General features: G+C 64.9%; 2 protein-coding genes across 6 annotated transcripts; one reads left to right on the forward strand and one right to left on the reverse strand.

Moving 5' to 3' along the window:
• Window positions 1-276: 276 nt before the first annotated feature.
• On the reverse strand, window positions 277-26,695 carry TRIM46 (tripartite motif containing 46). 5 transcript variants are annotated; one of them, XM_084614086.1, is made up of 11 exons: window positions 14,176-15,619; window positions 12,203-12,458; window positions 11,216-11,559; window positions 10,551-10,694; window positions 9,565-9,660; window positions 9,112-9,365; window positions 8,650-8,771; window positions 5,609-5,908; window positions 2,494-2,791; window positions 1,923-2,121; window positions 277-1,269 (listed from the first exon to the last, which is right to left on the reverse strand). In XM_084614086.1, exons 1-11 carry the CDS (start codon window positions 14,236-14,238, stop codon window positions 1,150-1,152), a joined length of 2,196 nt encoding a protein of 731 aa, XP_084470212.1. In that variant the 5' UTR covers window positions 14,239-15,619; the 3' UTR covers window positions 277-1,149. The 5 variants fall into 5 exon arrangements, with proteins under 5 accessions (XP_084470212.1, XP_084470213.1, XP_084470214.1 ...); XM_084614087.1 differs by lacking the exon at window positions 14,176-15,619 and adding an exon at window positions 26,405-26,695 and having other exon boundaries at window positions 277-2,121; XM_084614088.1 differs by lacking the exon at window positions 14,176-15,619 and adding an exon at window positions 16,197-16,324 and having other exon boundaries at window positions 277-2,121.
• On the forward strand, window positions 16,263-19,933 carry KRTCAP2 (keratinocyte associated protein 2). Its single transcript, XM_084614089.1, has 5 exons — window positions 16,263-16,357; window positions 18,399-18,553; window positions 18,668-18,731; window positions 19,166-19,232; window positions 19,737-19,933. Exons 1-5 carry the CDS (start codon window positions 16,354-16,356, stop codon window positions 19,855-19,857), a joined length of 411 nt encoding a protein of 136 aa, XP_084470215.1. The 5' UTR covers window positions 16,263-16,353; the 3' UTR covers window positions 19,858-19,933.
• Window positions 26,696-27,076: the final 381 nt, after the last annotated feature.

Genomic DNA, 27,076 nt, shown 5'->3' on the forward strand with positions numbered 1-27,076 from the left:
TGAGAGCAGTGGTCAGGAGTTGTGGGTTCTGTTCCCCTTCTGCCACTGATTGACTTGGGCAAATCTCTTCACCCCCACGGGCTTCTCCCTAGGGCGGTTGGGATGTCCAAGGTCTCTGGGGCAGCTGCTGGAAGGTGCTACACAAAGGCCAAAGATTTGTACGAGGGAGAGGGGCCCAGATGCGTACAGCCAGCAAGAGTGTGCCTGGGTGCCTCCTCCAGGGCTGGGTCCCACCGCGGGGGTGGCGCAGCCCAGTGAGAATCGCTGCTCCTAGAGTCTCTGGCATTGCAGTTTATTGTAGGAAACCATGAAAATACAGCGATTGCACAGTACAGACCCCATGAGACCCCACAGAAATTCTGGGAGCTCCCAGTGCCGGAGCCCAGGCCCCGAGAGGCCTTGGCCCTGCCGTCCCCAGCCAGCCCAACGCCTGCCCCTGCCCATGGCACAGGCTGGGGAAGAATAGAAGCGGGTGGATTTGCTCCTTGGCGCTTTGCTGTTTGTGGAGGTGAAGCTGCACTAGCCCCCCTGTCCCCCGGAAGGAGGCGCGTGCAGGGCAGCGAGTGCGGACACCTCATGCCGGTGCCGTAGGGGCTTCGCAGGACAGGTGCAGCAGGGCAGGGCTGGACCCACGTGGGGAGCTCCCCGCATGGCAGCGTGGAGGTCGGGGTGAGACCCCCTCCGTGCTCTCCCATCCTCCCTCGCACTTGACGGGATGTTTCCAGCAGGCCCCAGCCTGGGGAGGGAGCTTCATTCTGCAGCCTGGTGCCTTCCCAGTGAGCAGGGCTCTCTGCACCCCTCCGCCGTCACCCGCTTCCTCCGCAGAGCCGCGCTGAGGGAGTGGCAGGATGAGCCCAGATGCAGGGGGCAGGACGAGCCCTGGCTCTGGGCAGCAGCTGGGCTGGCTGGGTCAATGAGCCACGTCTACAATCACCCTCTGCCCAACCCAGCCCAACCTCCCCCGGCCCAGGGCCCAGCCCGGGGCTCAGGCAGCTCCCCAGCTCGGCCCCACCCAGCTCCCCCTCTCAGGCCCGGGCACAGCAGCTGGCTGCTGCGCCCTGGTCCATGTGGAAGGAGGATCTCGGGAACGTGACACTCACCCAGGCCCGGCCCATCCTCAGGCCAGAGCCTGGCAGGATGGGGGTTGGTTCAGGGGCACTGCCAGTCTCTGCCCAGTGTCCTCAGCGCCCACAGCTCAGACTCCATAGTTAAACGTGCTGGAGAGGGCATCATTTCAGGTGGGAGCCCCTGGCAGGCCGTGGAGAGGAGCTGGGGGTGGGAGGGGAGAGGTTTTGGTGGGAGGGCAGTGAGGGGGAGCAGCAGGCCCCAACCCTCCCCCCACAATCCACCAGAACAGGAAGGATTCACAAGCCCAGCACGGAGACACTGGGGAGCAGAGCCGGGCTCTCCTGGCCCCCGAGGCCTCAGCTCATGGCTGGGTCCCACGCTGGCAGGGGTCTGCCCTACGCCGCCCTTCTGCCGTCACTGCAGCCTGCGCTCCGGGCCCGGGGGCTGAGGCCCTAAACTGGCCCCATGTCAGAGCCTCGCTCCGCTCCCCGTCAGCTCTGAGGCCCCCCTCGTTAACCCCACTGGCCAGAGCTCAGTGGTCCCCAGAGCCAAACTCCCACGCCGGGCGGAGGGCAGGGCTCAGGCGGCTCCTCCTGGTGGCATGTCCGTGGCGTGCAATCCCACTGCCGGCAGCTGGCCCCGGGGCCAATCCCCGGCCGGCGTGTGCCATGGCCGGCTCAGTCCAGCTTGGAGAGGCCCCCGATGGTCACTTTGCGCTCCTGTTTGCTGGCCACCAGCTCCTGCAGCTGCAGGGCCCCGCCCCCGATGAAGCAGAAGGCCGGGCAGACGGGGCCCGAGCAGTCCACGCCGCACTCCCACAGGCCACGGAAGGAGACAGCGTCGTAGAAGCTCACCTTGCCCCGCTCGTAGTCCAGGCAGACGCCGATGCGGGGGGGCAGGGGGATGGTGCAGCCGCTGGGGTCGCGGGAGGTGAGGGCCGAGCCATGGGGCAGCAGGATCTTGCCCATGCCGATGGTCAGGAAGGCGTATGGGGGGGGCACGTCCACGGTGGCGTCCTCCGCCCCACTGTCATGCCCGCTGTCTGGGTCGTACCTGCCCGGCAGGAGGGGGAGCATGAGTGCATGGTGTGGACAGACACACAGATGGATCCGCCCTGAGACGATCCCATCCCCTGGGGCACGGCAGCCTCAGACAGAGGGGGCTGAAGCCCCCCACGGTCTCTGCCCCTCTGCCCGGTTAGCATCCAGGCCCCTCCCTCAGGGAGCAGTAAAGCATGCCAAGGGCTTAGCCGGGTGTGGGGTGTGACAGAGGGAGGGGCCCGAGGGGATGCTGGGAGCTCCAGAGAACCAGCCCAAGGGCCTGACGGTGTGATGGGAGCTCCAGCCCAAGGCCCACGGACCTGGGGGCATTGCTGGGCCCTGCCTCCCCCACCCCCAGCGTGGGTGGCCCAGCTTCTGCCCTCACCTGGGGCTCACCACGTCCTGCGGCACCTGGAACCACTCCTGCAGCTTGCTCTCCAGCCCCACGCCCACCTTGACCAGGTAGGAGCTGGGGTCCACGCAGCAGGCCCAGTAACTGCGGCCCTGCGTGACGGCCACGTCGCCGATGAGCAGGTCGATGGAGAGGTGGCAGCTGGTCATGAGGCGCTCAGCGGCAAAGAGCATGGGCAGGCCAGGTACACTACGCACGGCCCGCTGGTCCTTGCTGATGGCCAGGCGCTCCCGGTTGAAGCCCCAGCGGTTATCGAGGAAGAAGCTCAGGACTGAGAAGCGAGAGAGAACAGAGAGTGGGGAAGGGCTGAAAGACAGGGGGGGCCCCACACCCCCACAGGCTCCTCTCCTGGCGGGACGCAGGGACACGTGGGACTCCTCAGGGGTGCAGCAACCTGGGCTTCCCCCTAGCTGGGAGTCGCCACAACCCTGGGTCGAGTGCACGGGACTCACAGACACTGACCACTCACAGCACTTCCCCGTGCTGCGGCTCTGGGGCTGGGGTGACTCCCAAGGTGCATCCCCATGGAGATCCCCAGGGCTGGCTTAGAGCCCTCCGTCTGCAGGTCACAGATGTGTGCTGTGGGAGGTGTGGGCAGGTAGGTCCCCCCAACCTGGCACAGACGGCGCTGGGGGGGTAACATAAGAACGGCCAGACTGGGTCAGACCAAGGGTCCATCTAGCCCAGTGTCCTGTCTTCCACAGTGGCCAGTGCCAGGTGCCCCAGAGGGAATGAACAGAACAGGGAATCACCAAGTGATCCAACCCCTGTCGCGCATTCCCAGCTTCTGGCAAACAGAAGGGAGATCATCAGTTCCCATAGTATCTAGATACTGAGGTTTTAGGCCTGCTTCTGAGTCCTCATCTTTCTTTATCCCTGTGGTGTATCACAGCCCCAGGGCATGAAATGCAACCACCTCTGGGGTTGGGTGCAGCAGCTGGTTGATAGCCAGATAGCAACCTTGTGCGGCAATTGCTCACCCAGTGCTGACATGCAGCTATCTCTGGGGTGGGGCCCATCAGATGTTTAAATGTATATCAAAGTCTTTCGCAAAAAATATAATTCCATGATTTCACTTCGAAAAAACTCAGGTTTTGGGTTAAAGCAGGTGGAGGGATGGGAGGGAGTACAGTATATAGTGAATGAAAGGTTGATTTAAAAAGTTTCAGAAAAATATTGTGAAAACAGGAAATTCCTATAATCTCATAAGAACGACCAGACTGGGTCAGACCAAGGGTCCATCCAGCCCAGTGTCCTGTCTGCCGACGGTGGCCAATGCCAGGTGCCCCAGAGGGAATGAACAGAACAGGGAATCGCCCAGTGATCCATCCCCTGTCGCCCATTCCCAGCCTCTGGCAAACAGAGGCTAGGGACACCATCCCTGCCCATCCTGGCTCATAGTCATTGATGGACCTATCCTCCATGAATTTATCTAGTTCTTTTTTGAACCCTGGTAATGTCTTGGCCTTCACAACATCATCTGGCAAGGAGTTCCACAGGTTGACTGTGCGCTGTGTGAAGAAATACTTCCTTTTGTTTGTTTTAAACCTGCTGCCCATTCATTTAATTTGGCAACCCCTAGTTCTTGTGTTATGAGAAGGAGTAAATAACATTTCCTGATTCACTTCTCCACACCTGTCATGATTTTATAGACCTCAATCATATCCCCCCTTAGTCGTCTCTTTTCCAAGCTGAAAATTCCCAGTCTTATTAATCTTCCCTCATATAAATATCCCTTACCTGGTGCAGGCGGTGTGTGCAGGTAGGTCCCACCACACCTGGTGCAGGCAGAACAGGAGGGGATATCCCCTCACCCGGTACGGGCGGCGTGTGCAGGTAGATCCCCCCCCTCACCCGGTGCGGGCGGCGTGTGCAGGTAGATCCCCCCCCTCACCTGGTGCGGGCGGCGTGTGCAGGTAGATCCCCCCCTCACCCGGTGCGGGCGGCGTGTGCAGGTCGATCCCCCCTCACCCGGTGCGGGCGGCGTGTGCAGGTCGATCCCCCCTCACCCGGTGCGGGCGGCGTGTGCAGGTCGATCCCCCCTCACCCGGTGCGGGCGGCGTGTGCAGATAGATCCCCCCCTCACCCGGTACGGGCGGCGTGTGCAGGTAGATCCCCCCCATACCCGGTGCGGGCGGCGTGTGCAGGTCGATGCCCCCTCACCCGGTGCGGGCGGCGTGTGCAGGTCAATGCCCCCTCACCCGGTGCGGGCGGCGTGTGCAGGTCGATCCCCCCCCTCATCCGGTGCGGGCGGCGTGTGCAGGTAGATCCCCCCTCACCCAGTACGGGCGGCGTGTGCAGGTAGATCCCCCCCTCACCCGGTACGGGCGGCGTGTGCAGGTCGATCCCCCCCTCACCCGGTGCGGGCGGCGTTTGCAGGTCGATCCCCCCTCACCCGGTGCGGGCGGCGTGTGCAGGTCGATCCCCCCTCACCCGGTGCGGGCGGCGTGTGCAGGTAGATCCCCCCCTCACCCGGTGCGGGCGGCGTGTGCAGGTCGATGCCCCCTCACCTGGTGCGGGCGGCGTGTGCAGGTCGATCCCCCCCCTCACCCGGTGCGGGCGGCGTGTGCAGGTAGATCCCCCCCTCACCCGGTACGGGCGGCGTGTGCAGGTCGATCCCCCCCTCACCCGGTGCGGGCGGCGTTTGCAGGTCGATCCCCCCTCACCCGGTGCGGGCGGCGTGTGCAGGTCGATCCCCCCTCACCCGGTGCGGGCGGCGTGTGCAGGTCGATCCCCCCTCACCCGGTGCGGGCGGCGTGTGCAGGTAGATTCCCCCCTCACCCGGTGCGGGCAGCGTGTGCAGGTCGATGCCCCCTCACCCGGTGCGGGCGGCGTGTGCAGGTCGATCCCCCCCCTCACCCGGTGCGGGCGGCGTGTGCAGGTAGATCCCCCCCTCACCCAGTACGGGCGGCGTGTGCAGGTCGATCCCCCCTCACCCGGTGCGGGCGGCGTGTGCAGGTCGATCCCCCCTCACCCGGTGCGGGCGGCGTGTGCAGGTCGATCCCCCCTCACCCGGTGCGGGCGGTGTGTGCAGGTCCATCCCCCCTCACCCGGTGCGGGCGGCGTGTGCAGGTCGATCCCCCCTCACCTGGTGCTGGCGGCGTGTGCAGGTAGATATCTTCGCTGTACTCCCCGAAGCCGGCCTTGTTGCAGCCCTTCACTCTCAGCACGTAGACGCTGTCCGTGTCCAGGTACTCCACCAGGGCGCTGGTGCCCCGCACTTCCTCCCGCCGCTGCCACAGCTTGAGCGCCTTGGCCTTGGCGTCGCTCTTGCGGTACTCCACAGTGAAGTGCCAGGCGGGCGGCGAGAGCTGGGGCAGGCGCCAGCAGAGGAAGATCTGGTCGTAGGCGTAGGTGCGCTGCGTGTCGATCACCGGCGCCTCGGGGGCTGCAGGGAGAGACACAGGCTAAGCGAGCAGGCCCCACTTGGGGGGCAGGCGAGCGGCCAGACGCAGGGCGGGGGCATTCCGGACGGACGAACAACCAGCAGGAGGCTAGGGGACTCTGACTGCCGAGAGCTTGTGTGAGCACCAGGGGGAGAGTCAGGGAGACGGGGCCAGGGGCTGCTGAGAGGCTCCAGGGACCAGGCGGGCTGAGTGCAAGTGTGGGGAGAGAGAGGCAGGGAGGGAGCAGAGGCTGGAGACACAGGAGGGGATGAGGGGGAGCAGGGAACTGAAGGATGGAGCAGGGGATGGAACCGGGCACAGCGTGATGGAGGGTGGTGGCGGGGACTGGGCGGTGAGGGGTGGGGAGCTGGAACAGAGGGGAGAGAGGACGGAGGGATGGGACGAGGATAGTGGGGGATGGAGACACAGGGATGGAGGAATAGGGACAGGGATGGGTAGGAAGTGAGGGATGGGCACAGAAGGATGGAGTGGCAGATGGGGGGATGGAGACAGAAGCGAGGGATGGAGGGATGGGGGCAGATGGGGGGCGAGCACAGAAGCGAGGGATGGGGGGGATGGGGCAGATGGGGATGGGCACAGAAGCGAGGGATGGGGGGATGGGGGCAGATGGGGGATGGGCACAGAATCGAGGGATGGAGGGCAGATGGGGTGGGCACAGAAGCGAAGGATGGGGGGCAGATGGGGGATGGGCTCAGAAGCAAGGGATGGGGGCGGGCACAGAAGCAAGGGATGGAGGGCAGATGGGGGCGGATACAGAAGCGAGGGATGGAGGGCAGATGGGGAAGGGCACAGAATCGAGGGATGGGGGGATGGGGCAGATGGGGATGGGCACAGAAGCGAGGGATGGAGGGATGGGGGCAGATGGGGAAGGGCACAGAAGCGAGGGATGGAGGGCAGGTGGGGGCGGACACAGAAGCGAGGGATGGAGGGCAGATGGGGGGCGGACACAGAAGCGAGGGATGGAGGGATGGGGCAGATGGGGGGCAGGCACAGAAGCGAGGGATGGAGGGATGGGGCAGATGGGGGGCGGGCACAGAAGCGAGGGATGGAGGGATGGGGCAGATGGGGGGCGGGCACAGAAGCGAGGGATGGAGGGCAGATGGGGGGCGGGCACAGAAGCGAGGGATGGAGGGCAGATGGGGGGCGGGCACAGAAGCGAGGGATGGGGGCGGGCACAGAAGCAAGGGATGGAGGGCAGATGGGGGCGGATACAGAAGCGAGGGATGGAGGGCAGATGGGGAAGGGCACAGAATCGAGGGATGGGGGGATGGGGCAGATGGGGATGGGCACAGAAGCGAGGGATGGAGGGATGGGGGCAGATGGGGAAGGGCACAGAAGCGAGGGATGGAGGGCAGATGGGGGGCGGACACAGAAGCGAGGGATGGAGGGATAGGGCAGATGGGGGGCAGGCACAGAAGCGAGGGATGGAGGGATGGGGCAGATGGGGGGCGGGCACAGAAGCGAGGGATGGAGGGCAGATGGGGGGCGGGCACAGAAGCGAGGGATGGAGGGCAGGTGGGGGGCGGGCACAGAAGCGAGGGATGGAGGAATGGGGGCAGATGGGGAAGGGCACAGAAGCGAGGGATGGGGGGCAGATGGGGCATGGGCACAGAAGCGAGGGATGGGGGGATGAATGGGGGAAGAGGACAGAGGTCTGGTGAGAGAGAGCAGGGGCAGCTCTAGGGGCGGGAGCGTGACTTGCCTCGGGTACTTCAGTGACGACTCAGCAGCGGCCATAGCCTATAAACAAACAGAGGTAGAAGCGAGTCTGAAAAGAGTCCCCAGCCGGTGCAGTGCAGGGCCCGGGGTGGGCACCTGCCCGTGGGGGAGGGCACCTGCCCTTCCCATGGGAGCGCTCCCCCACAGGGAGTCCTGGCCCAGCCTGGCCCAGCTGGCTACTCACCCTTCTGCATCTGGCACAGGGTCCTGGTCCTGTTTGCTCACATCCAAGTCCCACCGCACAGGCTCTTGACCCCCAGCTTCCTACCCTCCGCCCCTGCCCTGCCTGCAGGGAGCCTGGAGCACAGGGTGGGGGCTGACGCTGGCTGAGCCCCATGGACTCTGGGGGCTGCTGGGCCAGGGGACCCGTCTCTTGACTCTATAGGGAGCCCCGAGCCCCCCTGGGTATTTCACATACCCTGCCTGCCCCGAGAGCGAGCAGCTTCCTGCCAGGAGGGGCCCCCTGGGTAGGGCAGGACAACGCGGAAGCTGAGGGCAGGACCCGAAGTGTGGGAGGCTTTGCGGGAGCCCATGAGGCCACTTCTCCCACAGGTCTCTCTCCAGCAGCTGCCAGCCCCTGACCCAGCTCCACACAGAAGGGAGGTGTGGGGGTCAGGCTGCCAGACAGGAGCTCCTCCCACTCCAGACAGAGCTCCTCCCACTCCAGCTGCCAGGCAGGGAGCTCCTCCCCCTCCAGAGCTCCTCCCCCTGCTTCTCCCGCAGCAGGGTGCTTGGCAGGAAGCTCCTTCCACTCTGCACACAGCTCCTCCCTCTCCAGGAAAGCAGAGAGAAAGCTCCGCCCTCTCAGCATAGAGCTCCTCCCCATCCAGGAAGCCCCTCCCCTCATTCCAGAACTCCTCCCACACAGCCCAGAGCTCCTCCCCCTAAAGGAAGCCACAGAGGAAGCTCCTCCCCCTAAAGGAAGCCACAGAGGAAGCTCCTCCCCCTCAGCCCAGAGCTCCGCCCCTGCGGCTGGCCGCAGGTCTCGGGCTGTCATGTTTACCTTTGATAAAGGTCAGGTCCGCGAGCAGCTTCATCTCTCTGCTGAGGTCCAGCTGGAAGCGGCTGAAGGACGAAGTGGCAGCAGGCCGGAAGCTCTGCAACGAGTCTGTGGCCCTGACGATCCTGCGACGACGGGAGATTCAGGCGTCGGTGCAACGGGCCCCGGTAAGGGGCTCCCAGTGGCACCAGTGCCCAGTCCTACTCACGCACCAGTATGGGGGCTCCCGGCAATTGAACCCCGAGTCCCTCCCGCTAGCCCACAGGGGTGGAAGGCTCCTCCTGCATGTGTCCCACTGCACTGGGAGATGGGGACAGCGCATCAGCCAGATCCCTGGCCCCGGGAGATCCCCTGCGGCGCCCACAGAACCACAGACGATCAGGGTTGGAAGGGACCTCAGGAGGTTCTTGTCCCACCCCCTGCTCAAAGCAGGACCCACCCCAACGAAATCAGAGGGAACGGTACCTGCTGTGCAGCTGCTTGGCTGCCTGGACAAAGCAGGGGTGGTCGGTCTCCTTCAGCACCTCCTGGGCGTAGCCCACCATGCCTGAGTTCTCCAGCATGGCCCGGTGCTCCTGGATCTGGTGGTGCAGACTGGCCAGCCGCTCCTGCTGGGACTCCTGGATGGCCTGCAGCAGGGCCGTCTGCTTCTCCTCCAGCACCGTGCACAGGCCCCGTATCAGCTGGGAAACCTCCTCCTTGGCCTGGGACCCACTCACCTGCCCGACCAGAGCAGATTCACCATGGGGCCTCCCTCCACACAGGGGCCCCGCTGCCTCGGGGCTTTGGCACCTGGCCTGGGGGTGCCCTGGGGATGGAGCACAGTGCCGGGACACCTCCTGCCCTCACCCCAGAGGGGTGAAGCAGCGTCCCCTCCCCCGGCCCTGGCAGTGCCCCTTGCTGGCGACCCCCGCTCACCTCGGTGTGCTTCACCGTCTCCTCCAGTTCCGCGATCTGCACCTGCACCGTGTCCTGGCTGCTCAGGATGTAGGTGAGGCTCTTCGTCAGCTTCTCCTACACAGGCAGCGTGGGCAAAAGAGACACACAGGCCGCTCACCTCGCACCGTCCAGTCCATGGGGAGGGGGGAGGGCTCTGAACCCAGCCACCTGGCTGTGCACATTGAACAAGCCGGGCCCCATGCCTGGGCCAACATGCACAGTCCATGAGGGTGGCGGCAGGTTTACAAAGGGACCTGACCCCCCGACACTGCATGCACCCCACTCACTGCATCCCCCCTGCATGCACCCCGCTCACTGCATCCCCACTGCATGCACCTTGCTCACTGCATCACCCCTCTGCATGCACCTTGTTCACTGATTCTCCTCACGACATGTACCCCACTCACTGCATCCCCACTGCATGCACCCCACTCACTGCATCACCCCTCTGCATGCACCTCGTTCATTGATTCCCTCCACGACATGTACCCCATTCACTGCATCCCCCCCACTGCATGCACCTTGCTCACTGCATCACCCCTCTGCATGCACCTTGCTCACTGCATCACCCCTCTGCATGCACCTCGTTCACTGATTCCCCCCACGACATGTACCCCATTCACTGCATCCCCCCACACTGCATGCACCTTGCTCACTGCATGTCTCATCTGCACCCTCCACTGCTGGTTCTGGACCCCCACCCTGTGCATGCCCTATTGATCTGCACACCCCCAGCTCCGGGATGGGATTCCCCCCTCAGGGTACATCCCACTTGTGTTGCCCAGCTCTGACAGAGAGACAGTCCTCCCGGCCTGCCAATCCCCCATCTGTACCTGACCCTCTCTGCCATGGAGACCCACGCCCCACCCTGCCCATGCCCCAAGTGCCAGCACAAAGCTCCCCACCACCCATACTCCATCTGCACCCCCCAGCTCTGGCCTGGGAAGGCCCGGTGCATCCCTTACCCGCAGGGCCTGGTAGGCGCTCAGCACAGGTGTGATCTTGTGGCTGGCATGAGTGCGGCGCACACGGCACAGAGGGCACACCAGCCGCTGGCAGGTCTTGCAGTAGTGAGTCACCTCCTCCTTGTGCTCCGGACACATCAGACCCTGCGCAGCAAGGCCCACGCTCAGCAACAGGGGCCGGCGCCCTGCTTTCCAGCCAGCACCCCACCCCGCCAGTGGGTGTCAGCACCCCCCTCCCCACTCAGTGCCCCCCCCCAGCTGCCTCAGCATCCCCCTTCCATCCACGTGCCCCCTGATCTCGGCACCCCCCCCAGGGTCCCTGGCATCAGGCCCCCTGCCAGCATGCAGGGGTGTGACACCGGGGCTGGCATCGCCCTGCACGCCTCCAGATGGACAAGATGCATGGAGCCCCCCCGCCTGCCCCCACCCCAGCCGCCCATGCAGCAGCGGCCAGAGGCCCTTTCACCTCGGAGCCATGTTCAGGTGCCCACTGGCCCCTGCTCTGGGCACAGGGCGGGTGACGCCGGGCCCAGACACGCCACCCCCTCCCCAACCGAGTCCCAGCGCCCAGACCTCTCCCCAGCCATGCCCAGGGCCCAGCCTGGGGACTGCTCGCGTCCGGGCCTCGCTGGAGCCTGGCCCGGGACGCCCTGGGCAGCCCCTACCTTGGGCCGGAAGTTGAGGGTGGGCGGCGTGGGCTCGTGCTGGGCCTTCTGGGTGCCCCAGGGGTGGCAGAGCTTGAAGCACTCGTTGCAGAAGCTCGACTTGCACTCGGTGCAGCCCTTGGTGGCCTCCAGCGGGGGGGGCTTGCAAAACTGGCACACGATGGCGGTGCCGATGCTGATGGTCTGGCGGTACCGCTCCACAGCCCGCTCCAGCGTCAGGTTCCGGAACAGGCTGCCCAGGCCCCGCTCGCCCAGCTCCACATCCCGCTGGCAGGACGGGCACGGGAAGCTGACGGTCTGGGGGTGCACGGCCCCCCGCTTCCGGCCCGGGTAGGTGCCAAACCCTGGGGGACCCCAGAAGCCTGTCACATGACACTCAGCCCTGCCACGGCCGACCCCTCCCCGCCACAGCCATTAACCCTCCCGCCACGGCCGCCATCCCCCTGCCACGGCCACGAACCCTCGCCACGGCCGTCACCCCCCTGCCACGGCCGACCCCTCCCCGCCACAGCCATTAACCCTCCCGCCACGGCCGCCATCCCCCTGCCACGGCCACGAACCCTCGCCACGGCCGTCACCCCCCTGCCACGGCCGAACCCTCCCCACCACAGCCATTAACCCTCCCGCCACGGCCGCCATCCCCCTGCCACGGCCACGAACCCTCGCCACGGCCGTCACCCCCCTGCCACGGCCGTCACCTACCCACCCCCGCCCTCTGCCCCTTGCACAGAGACCTCAGGCCTGGTTACCCTCCCAGGCCCCGCAGCCTCCTCCCGGCCCCTGACTGAGCTTCCCCAGTGAATTCCTGCACCGAGATGCACAGACTCCTCCCACTCTGCCAAGGGGGATCAGGAGCCTTCTGCTCCCAATGCACTCTGGGGGTTTTCCAGGGCTCAGAGGATGTGGAAGCTGCATCCCCCAGACCCTAGAAGCAGGGTCCTCCTGTGGCAGGGCTGGGGATCCCAGGACGTGCTGCTCTGACCCCACCTGACTTGAGGAGCCGATCCAAGCGGTCGGGTTTGGGGACGACCCTGCGGCCCATGCGGGGGCTGCGGGTGGCCGGTGTGGAGGCAGGCGAGGTGGGCTCCGAACTGGGGTCACAGCAGATGTAGCCATGCTGCACGAGGATCTCACTGGCACAGACGTGGCAGACATTGTGCATGCAGGGCAGGGCCAGCGGCTGCTTGTACATCTCCTTGCAGACAGGGCAGATCAGCTCCCGTTCCATGTTCTTCATGCTGGTCTGGAGAGGGACCAAGGAGAAAGGTCACAACTGCCTCCCTAGGAACTGCCTTTCCCCACCCCCACCAGAGGGGGTGCTGGGGCTCAGTCCTGACCCGGGAGCGCCATGCTGGCAGCCACATGGGGGAGCCTTTGCTGGGCAGGTATTACAGCCACTCCCCAGGGGGGCCCCTCCCATCCCCCCAGTCTCACAGCCGCTCGCCCCAGAAACAGCTGCCAACTGGCCGCTTTCAGCAGGTAACAAGAGGTGCCAGGTTCCCTGCAGGTGCCCAGCTGGCTGCAGAACCTGCCCAGCCAGCCCCCAGCTAGGTGCATGGTCCCAGATTCCTCCAGTCTGGCCAGCCTGCCACGCGCTCCCGTGGGCTCTGACCCCAGCTCCCCAGGCTGCTCCTTCTCCATTCCCCGGCCCTCAGAGCAGAGCTCGGGGCGTTTTCCAGAAGGACCCTGGTTTCCACACTGCGCTTTGCATTCGGAACGATGGCAGAATTTGCTGCTTCATTAGAGGGTCTGGGGCACACTGCTTCCCCCTAAACGCCCCCTCCCCGCCCCCATTGCACACACCGGGCCTGTTCGCTGCGGGTTTGCTCTGCAATCGCCCACCCAGCCCCCAAACCCGTCCAGTTCCAACCCAGAAAGAGCGAAATCCCGGCTCTGCTTGTGGCCCAAAGCGACCAAGGGAAGGGCCTGATGCGGGCCCCGGAGCCAGTCCCAGGGCAGGCCCCAAGTCCCAGTGCGTTGTCCTGAGGAGCCCACAAGCTGCCAACTCCCCCAGTGGGGCAAACAGCCTCCCCCCGGCCCAAAACACACGGCTCCCTCTGCCCCAAGCCCCATTCATGGGCCCTCCGCTCCTGGCTAGGCTGCCCCTGCGGCTGCCCCTTGTGTGGCTGGCACCTGCCAGGTGCATCTGCCCAGTTCGGTGCACACCGCAGACATGCACACACACCCCCACCTCGCTGCTGCACAATGCCACTGGGGATCGAGGCAGCCAGCAAGCCTGCAGCCTGCCAGGCCATCCATCTCTGGCCCGCAGGGGCCGAGGACAAAGCCCAGACAGTCCCCCTGCTCCCAGACCCCCGGCGGGCGAGCTGTCAGCTGGCCAGGGCCCGCGCTCACCTTGCTGCATCTCTTGGATGCCATCTCTGCCTCCGGAGAAGGGGCGCAGACGACACAAAGCGAGGGGGGGGAGGGAGGAGGAGGGGAGGTGGTGAAGGGAGGGGCAGGGGGAGAAGGGGGCAGGGCAGAGACAGAAGCTGGACTGGGCCCTGCTGCTGCTGCCTGGCATCCAGCCCTGGGCGCTCCTGCATAGGGTTGCCATGGAGACTGAGAGCTGCATGGATGCTCGGGATCCTTCTCAGCCCCTGGGGAAGGCGGGTCCAGGGCAGGGATGGAGGCGAATGGGGAGCCCCGGGGGCCTCTCATCCCCAGAAGCAGCTGGTCTGGTTCCTGCTCACCCCCCTCCCATGCCACCACCATCATCTACCCCACCCCGTGCATTGCACGCCCATCCCCCACACACTACACACCCAGTGATCCCCGTGCATTGCACACCCGAGTATCCTTTGCACTGCACAATCATCCTCCCGGCCCCTGCACGCCCCATCCCCGTGCAATGCACACCGATCACCCCCGTGCATTGCACACCCCCGTGCGCCCCATACCCGTACCCCCCATCACGGGCCGTGCCCCCCCGCCCGAGGAGCCAGCCCCCAGCCGCTCACACTGATCCGGACGAGCGCATCCATGATGGAGGTGAAGGTCTGCAGCTCCTCGCCCTCCGCCATGGCTCCGGCCGCCCCCGGCCGGGCTCCGGTCCCGACGGCAGCGCGGCGGCGGCGAACACCCCACGCTGCGGCGGGGGGGCGCACGGAGGAGCCGAGCTGAGGCAGGGAGCGGTGCGCATGCTCCCGGGGTAGGGGCGAGGGGCTGGCACGTGGAGGGGGGGCAGGGCTGCCCCCCTGCTCCTGCAGACAGAGGAGGGGGGCTGGCACCCTCGGGTCAGGGCTGCCCCTCGTGTGGCAGGGGGCAACAGCCAGTGCCGGGGAGGGGAGAGCGGGACAGAGGCAGCCTGGCTGGGGTTACTAGCCCAGCATCATGGAGACTGGCCCATTGCCTGCACACCCCCTGACACCAGGACGCCCACCCCCTCAGCTCAGTCCCTTTGGGGATCTGGGGCCCCGTGAAAGCACCTCCCTGCATGGTCCACACCCCTGTGCAACGCCAGACGTATGACCTGAGAGCCAGGCTCCCCCATCCCCGCTGGGGATCTCGCACCAATGGAGAGGGGAGTTTGGCTGCCAGCACGGCCGCTGGGTAGTGCCTGCTGTCGTGGGGGTTGTGTACAACGGGGACTCTTGCTGGGAGCCGGTCTGATTTGTTCCCCAGACCTGTCGAAGAGCTCTGAGCAGCTCGGAAGCTTGTTTCTCACCCACAGACTCTGGTCCAGTAAAAGATATTCCCTCCCCCACCTCATCTCTCTTGATTCCACAGGCCTTGTCTTCCCTAGGAAAAAGGTGTGTTTTAACCCCTGGTGCCTAGCCCTCGGCTCCCCCTGGGCTTTCCCTCGACCCACTCGACGACTGTCTGTCCGCACTGTGAACGTGATACAAGCTAAACACTGTTTGCCAATGTGGACATGGCCTAGGGGCTGCCAAGCTGCTGGGCTGTGTGTCTCTCCAGCCCCGGGCTGTGCAGAGCCAGAGCAGAAGGAAAAAGGCCCTGTGACTGGCAGCCCAGGCCCGGAAAGGAGAGGATTGAAAACTTGAGGCACGCTCTGGGGTCCAGACGTCATGGCACGAGCTCCATGTTACGGTATTTTCCACTGAATGCATCCGAGGAAGTGAGCTGTAGCTCACGAAAGCTCACGCTCAAATAAATTGGTTCGTCTCTAAGGTGCCACAAGTCCTCCTGTTCGTTTTGCGAATACAGACTAACACGGCTGCTCCTCTGAATCATGTTATAGCTGAGTTGTCTGGGCTGGAAGATGCCAGCACCCAGGGGCACTGCTAGAACAGTGAGTCACCAGAGAGCCCTAATGGGCCTCTTAGTGCAGCAGTTAACACCCAGACCCTGAGAAAGGGCCCAAAGGGGGGAAACGAGGACAGGGGAGGGGATGGGGAGTTGGTGAAAACCACTTCAGTGCCGAGGGCATTGGCCACAGTGTGGGAGGCACCAGACATGTGATCTGCTGCTTCCAGCCCCACTGCTCCCACCCCCTTTGCTCCTAGCCCCACTGCTGTGCCCCCTCCACCACCATGGCTAGTGCAGACAGGTCTCTGTATCCACCCGTCTGTCCACCCCTCGGTCTATGTCTGTCTGTCCCTACTGCGCCTCGGTGGGCACAGACAGGTCCCACCCCAGTGCCCAGGGCCCCACAGCCCCAGACCCCTCCCCGCAAGAGCAGGGTGCTGGAGCAATGTGTACAGTGCGGTGCTGAGCCATTGAACCAACTTCCCCTGGATATGCTGGAAACCACTTCAAGGCATGGGGGGTGCGGCACCCCCGGTCCAGCCCCTACACCCATAAGGGCCGAAGGGGAGGGAGCTCCTGCCAGGCTGGTAGAGTGGGGTCGCTTTAGGATAACTGCAATGTCTACGTCCAGCCTCCAGGGGGCGCTGCATTATAAGGCTCTGCACATGCGCACGAAATCGCACAACGCGGGTTGCATCGTCGGCTCTCGGCCGCCAGGCGGACTCAGAGATCACTGGAACGCCGTAGGGCTGCGCATGCGCAAAAGACTCACCACTCGCTCACTGCCGCGTCCCTTCCCGAGCAGCCTCGGCCTCGCGCGTGCGCAGTGCGGCTCTCCGTGCCGGGTTGGCCGCGCGTGCGCAGGAGACCGGGTCGGCGGGTCTGGGTCTCAGAGCGGACGGGTCGGCGGCGGCGTCTCGCGGGGCACCATGGGTAACGGGGGTGGGGGTGAGGTGCCCCAGGCGGGGGGGGCTGGGGGTGCCCGGGGGTGCAGGGCGGGGGGGTGAGGTGCCCCAGGCGGGGGGCAGGGGGGTGAGGTTTGGTGCCCCAGGCGGGGGGGACTGGGGGTGCGCGGGGGGTGCAGGGTGGGGGGGGTGAGGTGCCCCAGGCGGGGAGCCCTGCGGGGGGCAGGGGGGTGAGGTTTGGTGCCCCAGGCGGGGGGGACTGGGGGTGCGCGGGGGTGCAGGGCGGGGGGGTGAGGTGCCCCAGGCGGGGGGCCCTGCGGGGGGCAGGGGGGTGAGGTTTGGTGCCCCAGGCGGGGGGGACTGGGGGTGCGCGGGGGTGCAGGGCGGGGGGGTGAGGTGCCCCGGGCAGGAGGGGCAGGGGGGTGAGGTTTGGTGCCCCAGGCGGGGGGGACTGGGGGTGCGCGGGGGTGCAGGGTGGGGGGGGTGAGGTGCCCGGGGCAGGGGGGTGAGGTTTGGTGCCCCAGGCGGGGGGGACTGGGGGTGCGCGGGGGGTGCAGGGCGGGGGGGGTGAGGTGCCCCAGGCGGGGGGCCCTGTGGGGGGCAGGGGGGTAAGGTTTGGTGCCCCAGGCGGGGGGGACTGGGGGTGCGCGGGGGGTGCAGGGTGGGGGGGGTGAGGTGCCCCAGGCGGGGAGCCCTGCGGGGGGCAGGGGGGTGAGGTTTGGTGCCCCAGGCGGGGGGGACTGGGGGTGCGCGGGGGTGCAGGGTGGGGGGGGTGAGGTGCCCGGGGCAGGGGGGTGAGGTTTGGTGCCCCAGGCGGGGGGGACTGGGGGTGCGCGGGGGTGCAGGGCGGGGGGGTGAGGTGCCCCAGGCAGGGGGCCCTGCGGGGGGCAGGGGGGTGAGGTTTGGTGCCCCAGGCGGGGGGGACTGGGGGTGCGCGGGGGTGCAGGGTGGGGGGGGTGAGGTGCCCCAGGCAGGGGGCCCTGCGGGGGGCAGGGGGGTGAGGTTTGGTGCCCCAGGCGGGGGGGACTGGGGGTGCGCGGGGGTGCAGGGCGGGGGGGTGAGGTGCCCCAGGCAGGGGGCCCTGCGGGGGGCAGGGGGGTGAGGTTTGGTGCCCCAGGCGGGGGGGACTGGGGGTGCGCGGGGGTGCAGGGTGGGGGGGTGAGGTGCCCCAGGCAGGAGGGGCAGGGGGGTGAGGTTTGGTGCCCCAGGCGGGGGGGACTGGGGGTGCGCGGGGGTGCAGGGCGGGGGGGTGAGGTGCCCCGGGCAGGGGGGTGAGGTTTGGTGCCCCAGGCGGGGGGGGACTGGGGGTGCGCGGGGGTGCAGGTTGGGGGGGTGAGGTGCCCCAGGCAGGAGGGGCAGGGGGGTGAGGTTTGGTGCCCCAGGCGGGGGGGACTGGGGGTGCCCGGGTGGTGCAGGGCTGGGGGGGTGAGGTGCCCCAGGCGGGGGGCAGGGGGGTGAGGTTTGGTGCCCCAGGCGGGGGGCCCTGCGGGGGGCAGGGGGGTGAGGTTTGGTGCCCCAGGCGGGGGGGACTGGGGGTGCGCGGGGGTGCAGGGCGGGGGGGTGAGGTGCCCCGGGCAGGGGGGTGAGGTTTGGTGCCCCAGGCGGGGGAGGCTGGGGGTGCCTGCCAGGGGAGGTGCCCGGGGGGGACTGGGGGCGCAGGGTGGGGCAGTATGGTGCCCTGGGGGGATGAGGTGCCCGCTGGGAAGGTGCCCCAGGGTGGGCAGGGTGATGGAGTGTGGTGCCCTGGGGGGGCACAGTGGGGGTGAAGTGAGGTGCCCCAGGCAGGGGGGTCTAGGGGTGCCCGCCAGGAGAGGTGGGCAGGGATCACCCCAAGGCTTCGTGCCCATGGTGCCCCCCGCGCTCACAGGGGGCTGCTGGCACCTGGCTGCCTGGGCACTAGGGGCAGGGCTGCTGCACAGCACACAGCTCGTGTGGCACCCATCACCCTGGCGACCGGGCGCCGCGTGGCCTTTCACACAGCAGCGTGAGCTGGCGGGTGGCTGCGGGTTGCTGGGGAGGGCCCGGCAGTGGCCCAGTGCCCCATTGTGTGGTTCTTGCTCTGTCCCCAGCCGTGGGCACAGGCACGTCCCTGGCGCTCTCCTCGCTCCTCTCCCTGCTGCTCTTCACCGGGATGCAGATGTACAGCAAGCAGCTGGCCTCCACCGAGTGGCTGACCATCCAGGGCGGGCTGCTGGGATCCGCGCTCTTCATCTTCTCCCTCACCGTATCCTTTGGGACATGATGGGGATGGGATGGGGGGAGACTTGAGCTGGGGCGGACCTTGCGCTGCCTCCTCAGGGGCAGCTGCCTCCCTTCCTTTCCTTAACTCTGGCTCCAGGCCTTCAACAACCTGGAGAGTCTGGTCTTCGGCAAAGGGTTCCAAGCCAAAATATTCCCGGAGAGTAAGTGCCCAGCCCTGCCAGAGAGGGGGAGGGGGAGGGGGTGTCACATCCATAGCTCCCAGGTAATTAAAAGAAACATCCAAGAGGATGCAAGTGGGGGGCAGGGGGGTCTGATTATTCCTGAGACGCTGGGTCTGCAGGGAGCTGCCCTGCTGAGAGTCCAGTGCTGCACTGAGCAGACGCACTGCCCCGCCTTTGGGACCCCAGCCCTGCCCTGGGAAAATCCTCCCCATGCTGCACTCCCAGTGGGACCCTAACCCTGCTCTGGGGTTCCCACGTGCTGCTCCCCGCCAAAGAACCCTAACCCTGCTCTACTGGGGGAGGGTTCCCACTTGCTGCTCCTCCCCTTGGGGGATGCTGGCCGGCCAATGCAGCATGCCCAGGGCAGACACTCACTGCCTCTGACATTTCTCCCCTTCTCTCTTTTGCTCCAGTTCTCGTCTGTCTTTTACTCGCTCTCTTTGCATCAGGCCTCATCCACAGAGTGTGTGTGACCACCTGGTATGTAGAAAGCCTATCCCAGGGTGGTAGCAGGGAACAGGTACCCTCAGTCTTGGAGTGGGGGGAGGGCATTGCCCTGGGGAGCACCAACATCCAGCCCCTCCTCTAAGAAGGTGCTGTCAGGGCTGAAGAGACCTGCTGGGCCTTACTGAGCTCCTTTCCTGGGCTGGTGGTGCTGCCCCTGTACTAGGCAAGGGGTTGCGGGGCCAGCGGGGCTGCTCCCCGGCTGGGCATGGGGCTGGCAGGGCTGCCACTGTGCCAGGCGAGGGGTGGCAGGTCCATTTCCCGGCTGGTAACAAAGCACATAAGAATTGCATGACTGGCTCTGACTCCTGGTCCATCTTGCCCAGGATTCTGTCTCCACCAGGCTAGTGCCAGTTGCTTCAGAGGAAGGTGGTGTGGGATAAGCTGCGCCCGCCTGGTCTCTAATAGCTGGAGCTCATGTGGGGAGCAGGTATGGGCAAGGGATGGTGCTGACTGGCCTGCCCTCCTCTCTCCTCCCAGCTTCATCTTCTCCATGATTGCCCTCTACTACATCAATAAGATTTCCTCCACGCTCTACCAGTCTGCAGCACCCATGGCAGCGCCCGCCAAGGCCATTGGCAAAGGCAAGAAGAGGAATTGATGCCCCCATGAACCCTCCCATCCAGCCTGCCCGGGACTCTGGGGTACCCAATAAAACGGTCTCTTTGTAACCTCTGGTCAGTAGCTCCTGTGGGTTCCTTGGCCTCGGTGACTGGGCATGCCTGCTCCCCTTGCCCAGGGCCCAGCTCCCCTGCACGTTCACGCCAGGGCGAGGTGCTGGCCGCGGGTGGCCGGGTAAGGTCTGTCTTTGTGTCCGACAGGCAGCAGGGGCCACTCTACACAAACGGCTGACAGTGTGGTGGCTTCATCCTGTGCAATAGCCAGCAGTGTCCAGCAGGGGGCACTGTGGTTTTGGCAGTAATTCTGCGTGTCCGGGAGGTGACACAAAACACGGATTGAACACATGGGCAGCACAGGCCACGGCCACTGGGTGGTGCTGCCTTCTGTCACCCTGCAAACCCCAGGCTGCTCGGCCTGCCCCCCATGAATCCTCCAGCCCCCTGGGAACAGCTCATTCCTCAGGAGAAGAGGGGTCAGCGGAGGTCACTGCCTCCAGGCTGCAATTAATCGCATTCCGGGGGAAATCCAGTCCCTGCTCTGTTTATTCTCTAACAGACCTAGCACTCCTACCTGGGAGGCAGGCAGGGGCCCCGGGCTGTGGAGTTCCTTATGACTGGGACCTTCCCAAGAGCCAGCACCACCCCCGTGACTCGCCTCTCCAGGAGCAAGGATGGGCTGGCCCATCTTTAGCTCCAAGCTTGTGATGTTTAGGATCCCAGCAGCAGCAGCAGCCCTGAGCCAACAGCTGCAAAACCCATTGGCAGTCCTAGCCCCCTCCCCCTCCAGTTCTCTTCTAGGGACATCTCCCTTTCTTGTTACCAGCCTCTGCAAAACAGTGTGTATAGGGCAGGGGTTCTCAAACTGCGGGTTGGGACCCCTCAGGGGGTCAGGAGGTTATTACATGGGGGGTCACGAGCTGTTAGCCTGAACCCCAAACCCCACTTTGCCACCAGCATTTATAACGGTGTTAAATATATAAAAAAGTATTTTTAATTTATAAGGGCGGTCGCACTCAGAGGCTTGCTGTGTGAAAGGGGTCACCAGTACAAAAGTTTGAGCACCCCTAGTATAGGGCGACCATGTTTCCCAAAGGGAAAATGGGACACTGGGTGGGGCTGGCCTGATCTCCTCTCCCTGCATGGGGCTGGCCTGAGCCGATAGTCCGAGCCCTGCCTCCTCCCCAGGCAGGGCTGGATTTGCTCCCTCCCCCCGGCATGATCCTCCACACTTGATCAGTTGTCAAGGGCAAATAGGACAAATGCCCACTTTTGCCAGAAAAGTCAGGATGGCTGATACAGGTCTTCAAGAAGGGCCTGTGGCAGCCAGAATGGGATGTATGGTCACCCTAGGGGTGTAGCAGAGACGCTGTGTACCATAAACTGCATTGAAACCATTCCGCAGATGGGAGCCAAATCACACTTACTGTGCCCGAGGGGAGCTGGGAACAGCTGAGCCCTACTGGCTGCTGCTGACTCAGTGTGTGGCCCCAGGCCTTGGCTGCACCTGTGTCTGCTACCCACCTGCAGTGATCACAGGCTCTCACCCGGGGGGGGGGGGGGGGCTGTAGGGATTAATGGTCTGTTCCAGAGGGGCTGGGATGGGAGCAGCCGGTGGGTGGCCTCCTGCAAGTCAGGCTCTTTGCAGAGGGCAGCGTAAGGCCGAACCTTCCTCTCCCCTTGGAGTCAGAGAGGTGCGGGGGGCATCTGACTGAAGCATCTGACTGCTGGACAAAGAGTCTATCTGCCTGGGACAGCCCAGACAGGCTGTGACTCAGCTGGGGGAGGAGAGCGGGTCTGTCCTGCTGAGTGCTGTCTGGGTTGGGATGGAGCCTGGCAGCCCCCCTTTGCCCAGCTGCAGGTAGTGTCAATGTGCTGACGCTGTCTGTCTAGACCTGCAAGGCGAGGAAGAGCCTAGCAGGGCTGGGCAGGTAGGCGCATGCCCTGGCTCCAGCAGGGGTTTAGTATGTGGCTGGTGCATATGTGCAGCGTCTCCAAGTGGGTCACGGCTGCAGCTGGTAGAGGGTGGGCGAGTGTTCCCAGTCGCCTGGAGAGCCCATTCCCCCAGGGCTGAGCTGTCGCTCCCCAGAGCCTCTGCCCCCTGCGTTTGTCCAGGGGACAGGAGCTCCAGGCCGGCCCCAGGAGCTGGGGTCCCTCCAGGGCCACAGGACGATGACTCCAGAGCCTCTCTGGCGGGGCAGAGGTGTGGCCATCGGCTAGGAGGGACTGACCCTCATCTCCCTGCCCTGGCCAGGTGCCCCACCCTATTCAGGAGCATATCGCTCACTGTCCCTGGTCCCGCTTTGCTCCAGCTGCTGGGCCAGGCCCACGAGATGCTGGTATGCCAGCGTCTTCCAAGAGGCAAAGCATTTACTCAGGCTCCTGTGCCAGCACTTGGCAGGAGAACAAAGGCACCTTCCCACCCCCTTCCTCCCAGCACATTCCCCAGCCCTGCCATATCCCTGGCCCACAGGGGCAGATGGGAGCCTCTCCCTGTGCAGGGTGGGTCCAGGAGGCCAGGAGACTGCCAGGCCCTAAGCTGCTGTCAGTCCTGGGATCATGGAGCTGTTCCTGGCCTCTCCAGGTAGTAGGGGTGTCCCTGCCTGGCTGGAGCTGACCCTCCCCGCCCCCCCAAAGCTAGTCAGCTCAGCCAGGGGCCTTGTGCCTCAACATTCTCCCCTGCGGACGGGCTCACTTCCCCTACTCTGAGGCTTCTTGCTTGGCGTTGAAGCTGAGGGGGAAGAGAGCAGAGACCCAACAGTCCTTCTCCCCGCCTGGGCTGGGGCCACAGTGCCTGGGAGAGGGGGTTTGAGTGATGGGGACAGGGACTCCAGCCTAGGCCCAGTGGGTGCTGCAGGCCCTAGGGCAGAACTGGAGCAATGCTGGGGGGGGTGTCACTGACGCAGGCCCCTGCTATCCTATCTCGGGCCCACCAGCAGAGCCCCCGGGCCAAGGGAGAGGCAGCCCTGTGTCAGTTCCAGGCCTGGTGTGTAGAGACAGCAAATCCAGGCCTGGGCCTGCTCTCTGGGACACGCTCCCCCGTGTTTGGTTTGTCAGAAGTCTGGGCTGGGCCAGGCTCCGGGGCTCAGGGGAGCTGTTGGAACAGGGAAGTTATGGCAACCTGACCCCTACACAGGGGCTGGTGATGGGGCAGCAGAGGTCCCAGCCAGTCCCAGGCAGCTATCAGCTGGCAACAGAGAGAATGGGGGCAGGCCCCTGCTGTGCCCTTCCCTGAGCATGGCCAAGTGGCACTCAAGCTGCAGCCGAGTCCTACTGAGGGCAGTTGTTCCATCCAAGCCCCCTAGTCCCTTCAGATGCAGCCAGATGGGAGGTCTGCCGTGCCCCAGGGCCAATAGGCTCAGCTCCAGGTGCTGGTGGCTCAAAGGGAGGGAGTGTGGGGGGAGAGGGCCAAGAGCCAGCAGGACTTTAGGCCGTGCCCCTAGTTCTCTGAGCAGGGACTGTCTCCCGCTGCATGTGCAGCACCTGGCACAGCGGGGCCGGACCCTGACTGGGGCTTCAGTGCTGCAGCGATACCTCAGCAGGGAGGGGCAGTCCCTTTACCTGCTGCTGGGAGATCCCCCTCCTCTGCCTGGGCCCCACAAGGCAGGCTGGGGAGCTGCAGGAATGCCTCATGCTGGAGGGTTTGGCTGGGCTCAGGAGGGGATACAGTAAGTGTGTGAGGGGGGAGGAATGAGTGGATCTGTGCTCTGCTCTCTGCCAGAGGGTGAGTGGGGGTCCCAGGCTGCAGGAGGAGACATTGCCTTTGGCCTGGGAGGCTGGGCTCTGTCCCACTAATTAGCTGCACATTCTTGCGGAGATGCCCTGGGGCCAGGCTGCAGCTGATGGAGCCTTCCCCTCCTCCTCCCCCTCATTGCTGCCCTGGATGATGTGTGAGCCACTCAGTCCCCCTGCCTGGGGGTTACACGCACCCTTGGAGCCATCAGGGCTGGAGGCACCAGGCCCATCCCTGCACTGCGGTGGGGGTGGGGGGGGGCCCTCACCCACATACCCCGAGGACATTTTGCATCTGTACCAGTGAGTTGCAGGCAGGAGGGAGGGGCCGCCATCCCAACACCCTGTCTCTGCCTGCCAGGACTCCCTCCCTCTCCCAGGTCAGGTGTGCACGCCCCCACCCCATGGCTGCTGTCCCCTCCATCCCTGGCTGTCACCGGACAAGGAGGAAACCAGATGTTTCCTGCTGCTGCTGCCTCTTTGCTCCCAGCGTGACAAACAAGGAATCTGGCTGCTTCCTCTGGGGCTGGCTGGGAACCCCAGGAAACAAGCAGGCAAAACAGGCAACGTGGGATGGGGAGGCAGCTAGGGGTCCTGCTAAGGGCCCCCTTTGTCGTCCCCCCCCCGAACCCAGAGGCACGGCCACCACTGCAACCCAGGGCAGGATCTCGTGGGCCCAGGGCATCACGAGCACTCTGGGCATGGCGGGGCCTCAGGTGCAGGGCACTGCTGCAACCCCCCCCAATCTCTCCGCCAAAGGGTCTCAGGGCTGGGGTCTCTGGCGGGGGCTGTGCTGCCCCCGTGGGGTCTGTGCAGGGGCAGGAGCCGTGGAGCTCTGCACCCCGTGACCAGCTCTCCCTGCAGTTCCTGCTGTTGGGATGGCGGCGGCTGCTGCCCTTGGCTCCCAGACCTTCCTGTGCGTCACCCTGCCCTGTGTCAGTGAGAACACGCAAGGCACCCGTTCCCAGTGCCCTGTGACCGGGGCCTGGCTTCGCTTCCCAGGGAGAGGAGGGCAGGGAGGGTGCTAGCCACCCCCACACACAGCCAGTGCCAGGCAGCTCCACCAACTCTTTGCAGTGCCAAGGAGCCAGGCAGCCTCTGTGCAGGGCTGCGGGACCCTGAGCTCAGGCTATAAACCTGGTACTTGCAAGAGCATCCAGTCCTGCGTTAGGGACCTGCGAGGCAGGATGGGTCACCCAGTGCCAGGGAAAGGGAGGGCAGTGTGAGGCAGGAGGGGCCAGTGTGGGGCACCGAATTCCAGGGTGGAGGGGTAGGGTGGGACACCTGTGGGGGCAAGGCTGGGCACCCAGTTCCAGAGGTGGGGGAATTATTAGATTAGGTGGTCCAGTGCCTTGTGACACGACACAACCCAGTGTTTCCACATTTCTTGCTCCTTTCATAGACCCATAGAAATGTGGGGCTGGAAGGGACCTCACAAAGTCATCAAGTCCAGGCCCCTGCGCTGAGGCAGGACCAAGTCAACCTAGACCATCCCTGACGGGGTTTGTCCAACCTGTTCTTAAAATCCCCCGGTCATGGGGATTCCACAACCCCCCTTGGATACCTGTACCAGAGCTTAACTCCCCTGAGAGTTAGGAAGTTTTTCCTAGCTAACCTAAATCTCCCTTGCTGTGGATTAAGCCCATCACTGCTTGTTGTACCGTCAGTGGATGTGGAGAACAATTGATAAGAACGGCCTTACTGGGTCAGACCAATGGTCCATCTAGCCCAGTGTCTTCCGACAGTGGCCACTGCCAGGTGCCCCAGAGGGAATGAACAGAACAGGGAATCATCAAGTGATCCATCCCCGTCGCCCATTCCCAGCTCTTTATAAGAGCCCTTAACACAGTGGTTTTCAAACTTTTTGTATTGGTGACCCCTTTCACGCAGCAAAACTCTTGAGTGTGACCCCCCTTATAAATTCAAAATGGGGGGGGTAATTTAATGGGGGCTTGGGGCTGTCAGCCCCACAGAGCTGACAGCTGGTGACCCCCGTGTAACCACCTTGTGGGTTACGACCCCGTTTGAGCGCTCCTGGCTTAACAGAGATGCTGGCTGTTCTCAGGTCCCGCTCCTCAGTTGGCTTTTCCCAAGACTGACCAGGCCCCGTTTTAAATCTTTCCTCCATCCTAGGTCCGGTTTTTTTTAACCTTCAGTCAGGTTTGTTGCTCTCCACAGGCCTCTCCCCAATTTGTCCCCATCTTTCCTGATGTGTGGTGCTCAGAACTGAATGCAGTTCTCCCGCTGAGACCTTAGCAGTGCTGAGGAGAGCAGGACAATTACCTCTGGTTCATACAGCCCAGAATAGAAGCAGCCTTTTTGCAACTGCTTCACACTGTTGACTCACCTTCCATTTGTGACCCCCACTGACCCCCAGATCCTTTGCGCAGTCCTGCCTTCTAGCCAATTAGTCCCCATTTTGTAGCTGGGCATTTTAATTTCCCTTCCTAAGTGAAGTACTTGGCACTTGTCTTTACTGAATTTCAGCTTGTTGATTTCAGACCAGTTCTGTAATTCTCTTGTAGTCTGTTTCCATGACAGCGACATCTTTCTCCCCAGGTTCCTTATGTCACCTGTTGTCCTCCTCTTTTCGGTCCCCCACAAGCGGTACCCATTCAAGGCCTTGTCTAGAAATACACTTTTTTTTTTTAACCTGCCCAAGTCACTTCAGCCTTCTTCCTCAGGTCGTTGTCTCTGCAGTCGGCTGGCCGGTCTCGTGCAGTGCCAGCGTCACCTGCTTACCCCGCGGAAGGCACCCAGCGCCCTCCGGGCGCCCCTGGATGGAACGCACTGACTTACCCGTTGGGAGCCTGCAGCATTTGCCAAGTTTCCCAGCACGGTCCAGCGTGGGGCTCCCGCGAACACTGCATCCCTACCTGGAGCTCCTTGCAAAAGCGGACCGGTCGGGGCACCAGGTGAGGCACCTGATCCGAGGGGGGCACCCAGTCCCAGTGATGGGGAAAGGGGGGGCACCCAGCCCACGGCGTGCAGAGTCCAGTGCGGTGGCACCTAGTGCAAAGGGGTGGAGCGCGGCAGGGCAGGGGGCTCCCAGTGGTGTGGGGCAGGCAAGGGGAGAGCCCGGTCCCGGGGGCGGGGGGCTGCTGGGGTGGGGGGCAGGGCAAGGGGAGAGCCCGGGGGCAGGGGGCTGCCAGAGGTGAGGGGCAGGGCAAGGGGAGCACCCGGGGGTGGGGGGCAGGCAAGGGGAGAGCCCGGTCCAGGGGGCAGGGGGCTGCTGGGGTGGGGGGCAGGGCAAGGGGAGAGCCCGGGGAAGGGGGCGGGGGGCTGCTGGGGTGGGGGGCAGGGCAAGGGGAGCACCCGGGGGTGGGGGGCAGGCAAGGGGAGAGCCCGGTCCAGGGGGCAGGGGGCTGCTGGGGTGGGGGGCAGGGCAAGGGGAGAGCCCGGGGAAGGGGGCGGGGGGCTGCTGGGGTGGGGGGCAGGGCAAGGGGAGCACCCGGGGGTGGGGGGCAGGCA

This window comes from Lepidochelys olivacea, assembly GCF_965140295.1.
Source record: "Lepidochelys olivacea isolate rLepOli2 genome assembly, chromosome: 24".
NCBI classification, from domain to species: Eukaryota; Metazoa; Chordata; order Testudines; family Cheloniidae; genus Lepidochelys; species Lepidochelys olivacea.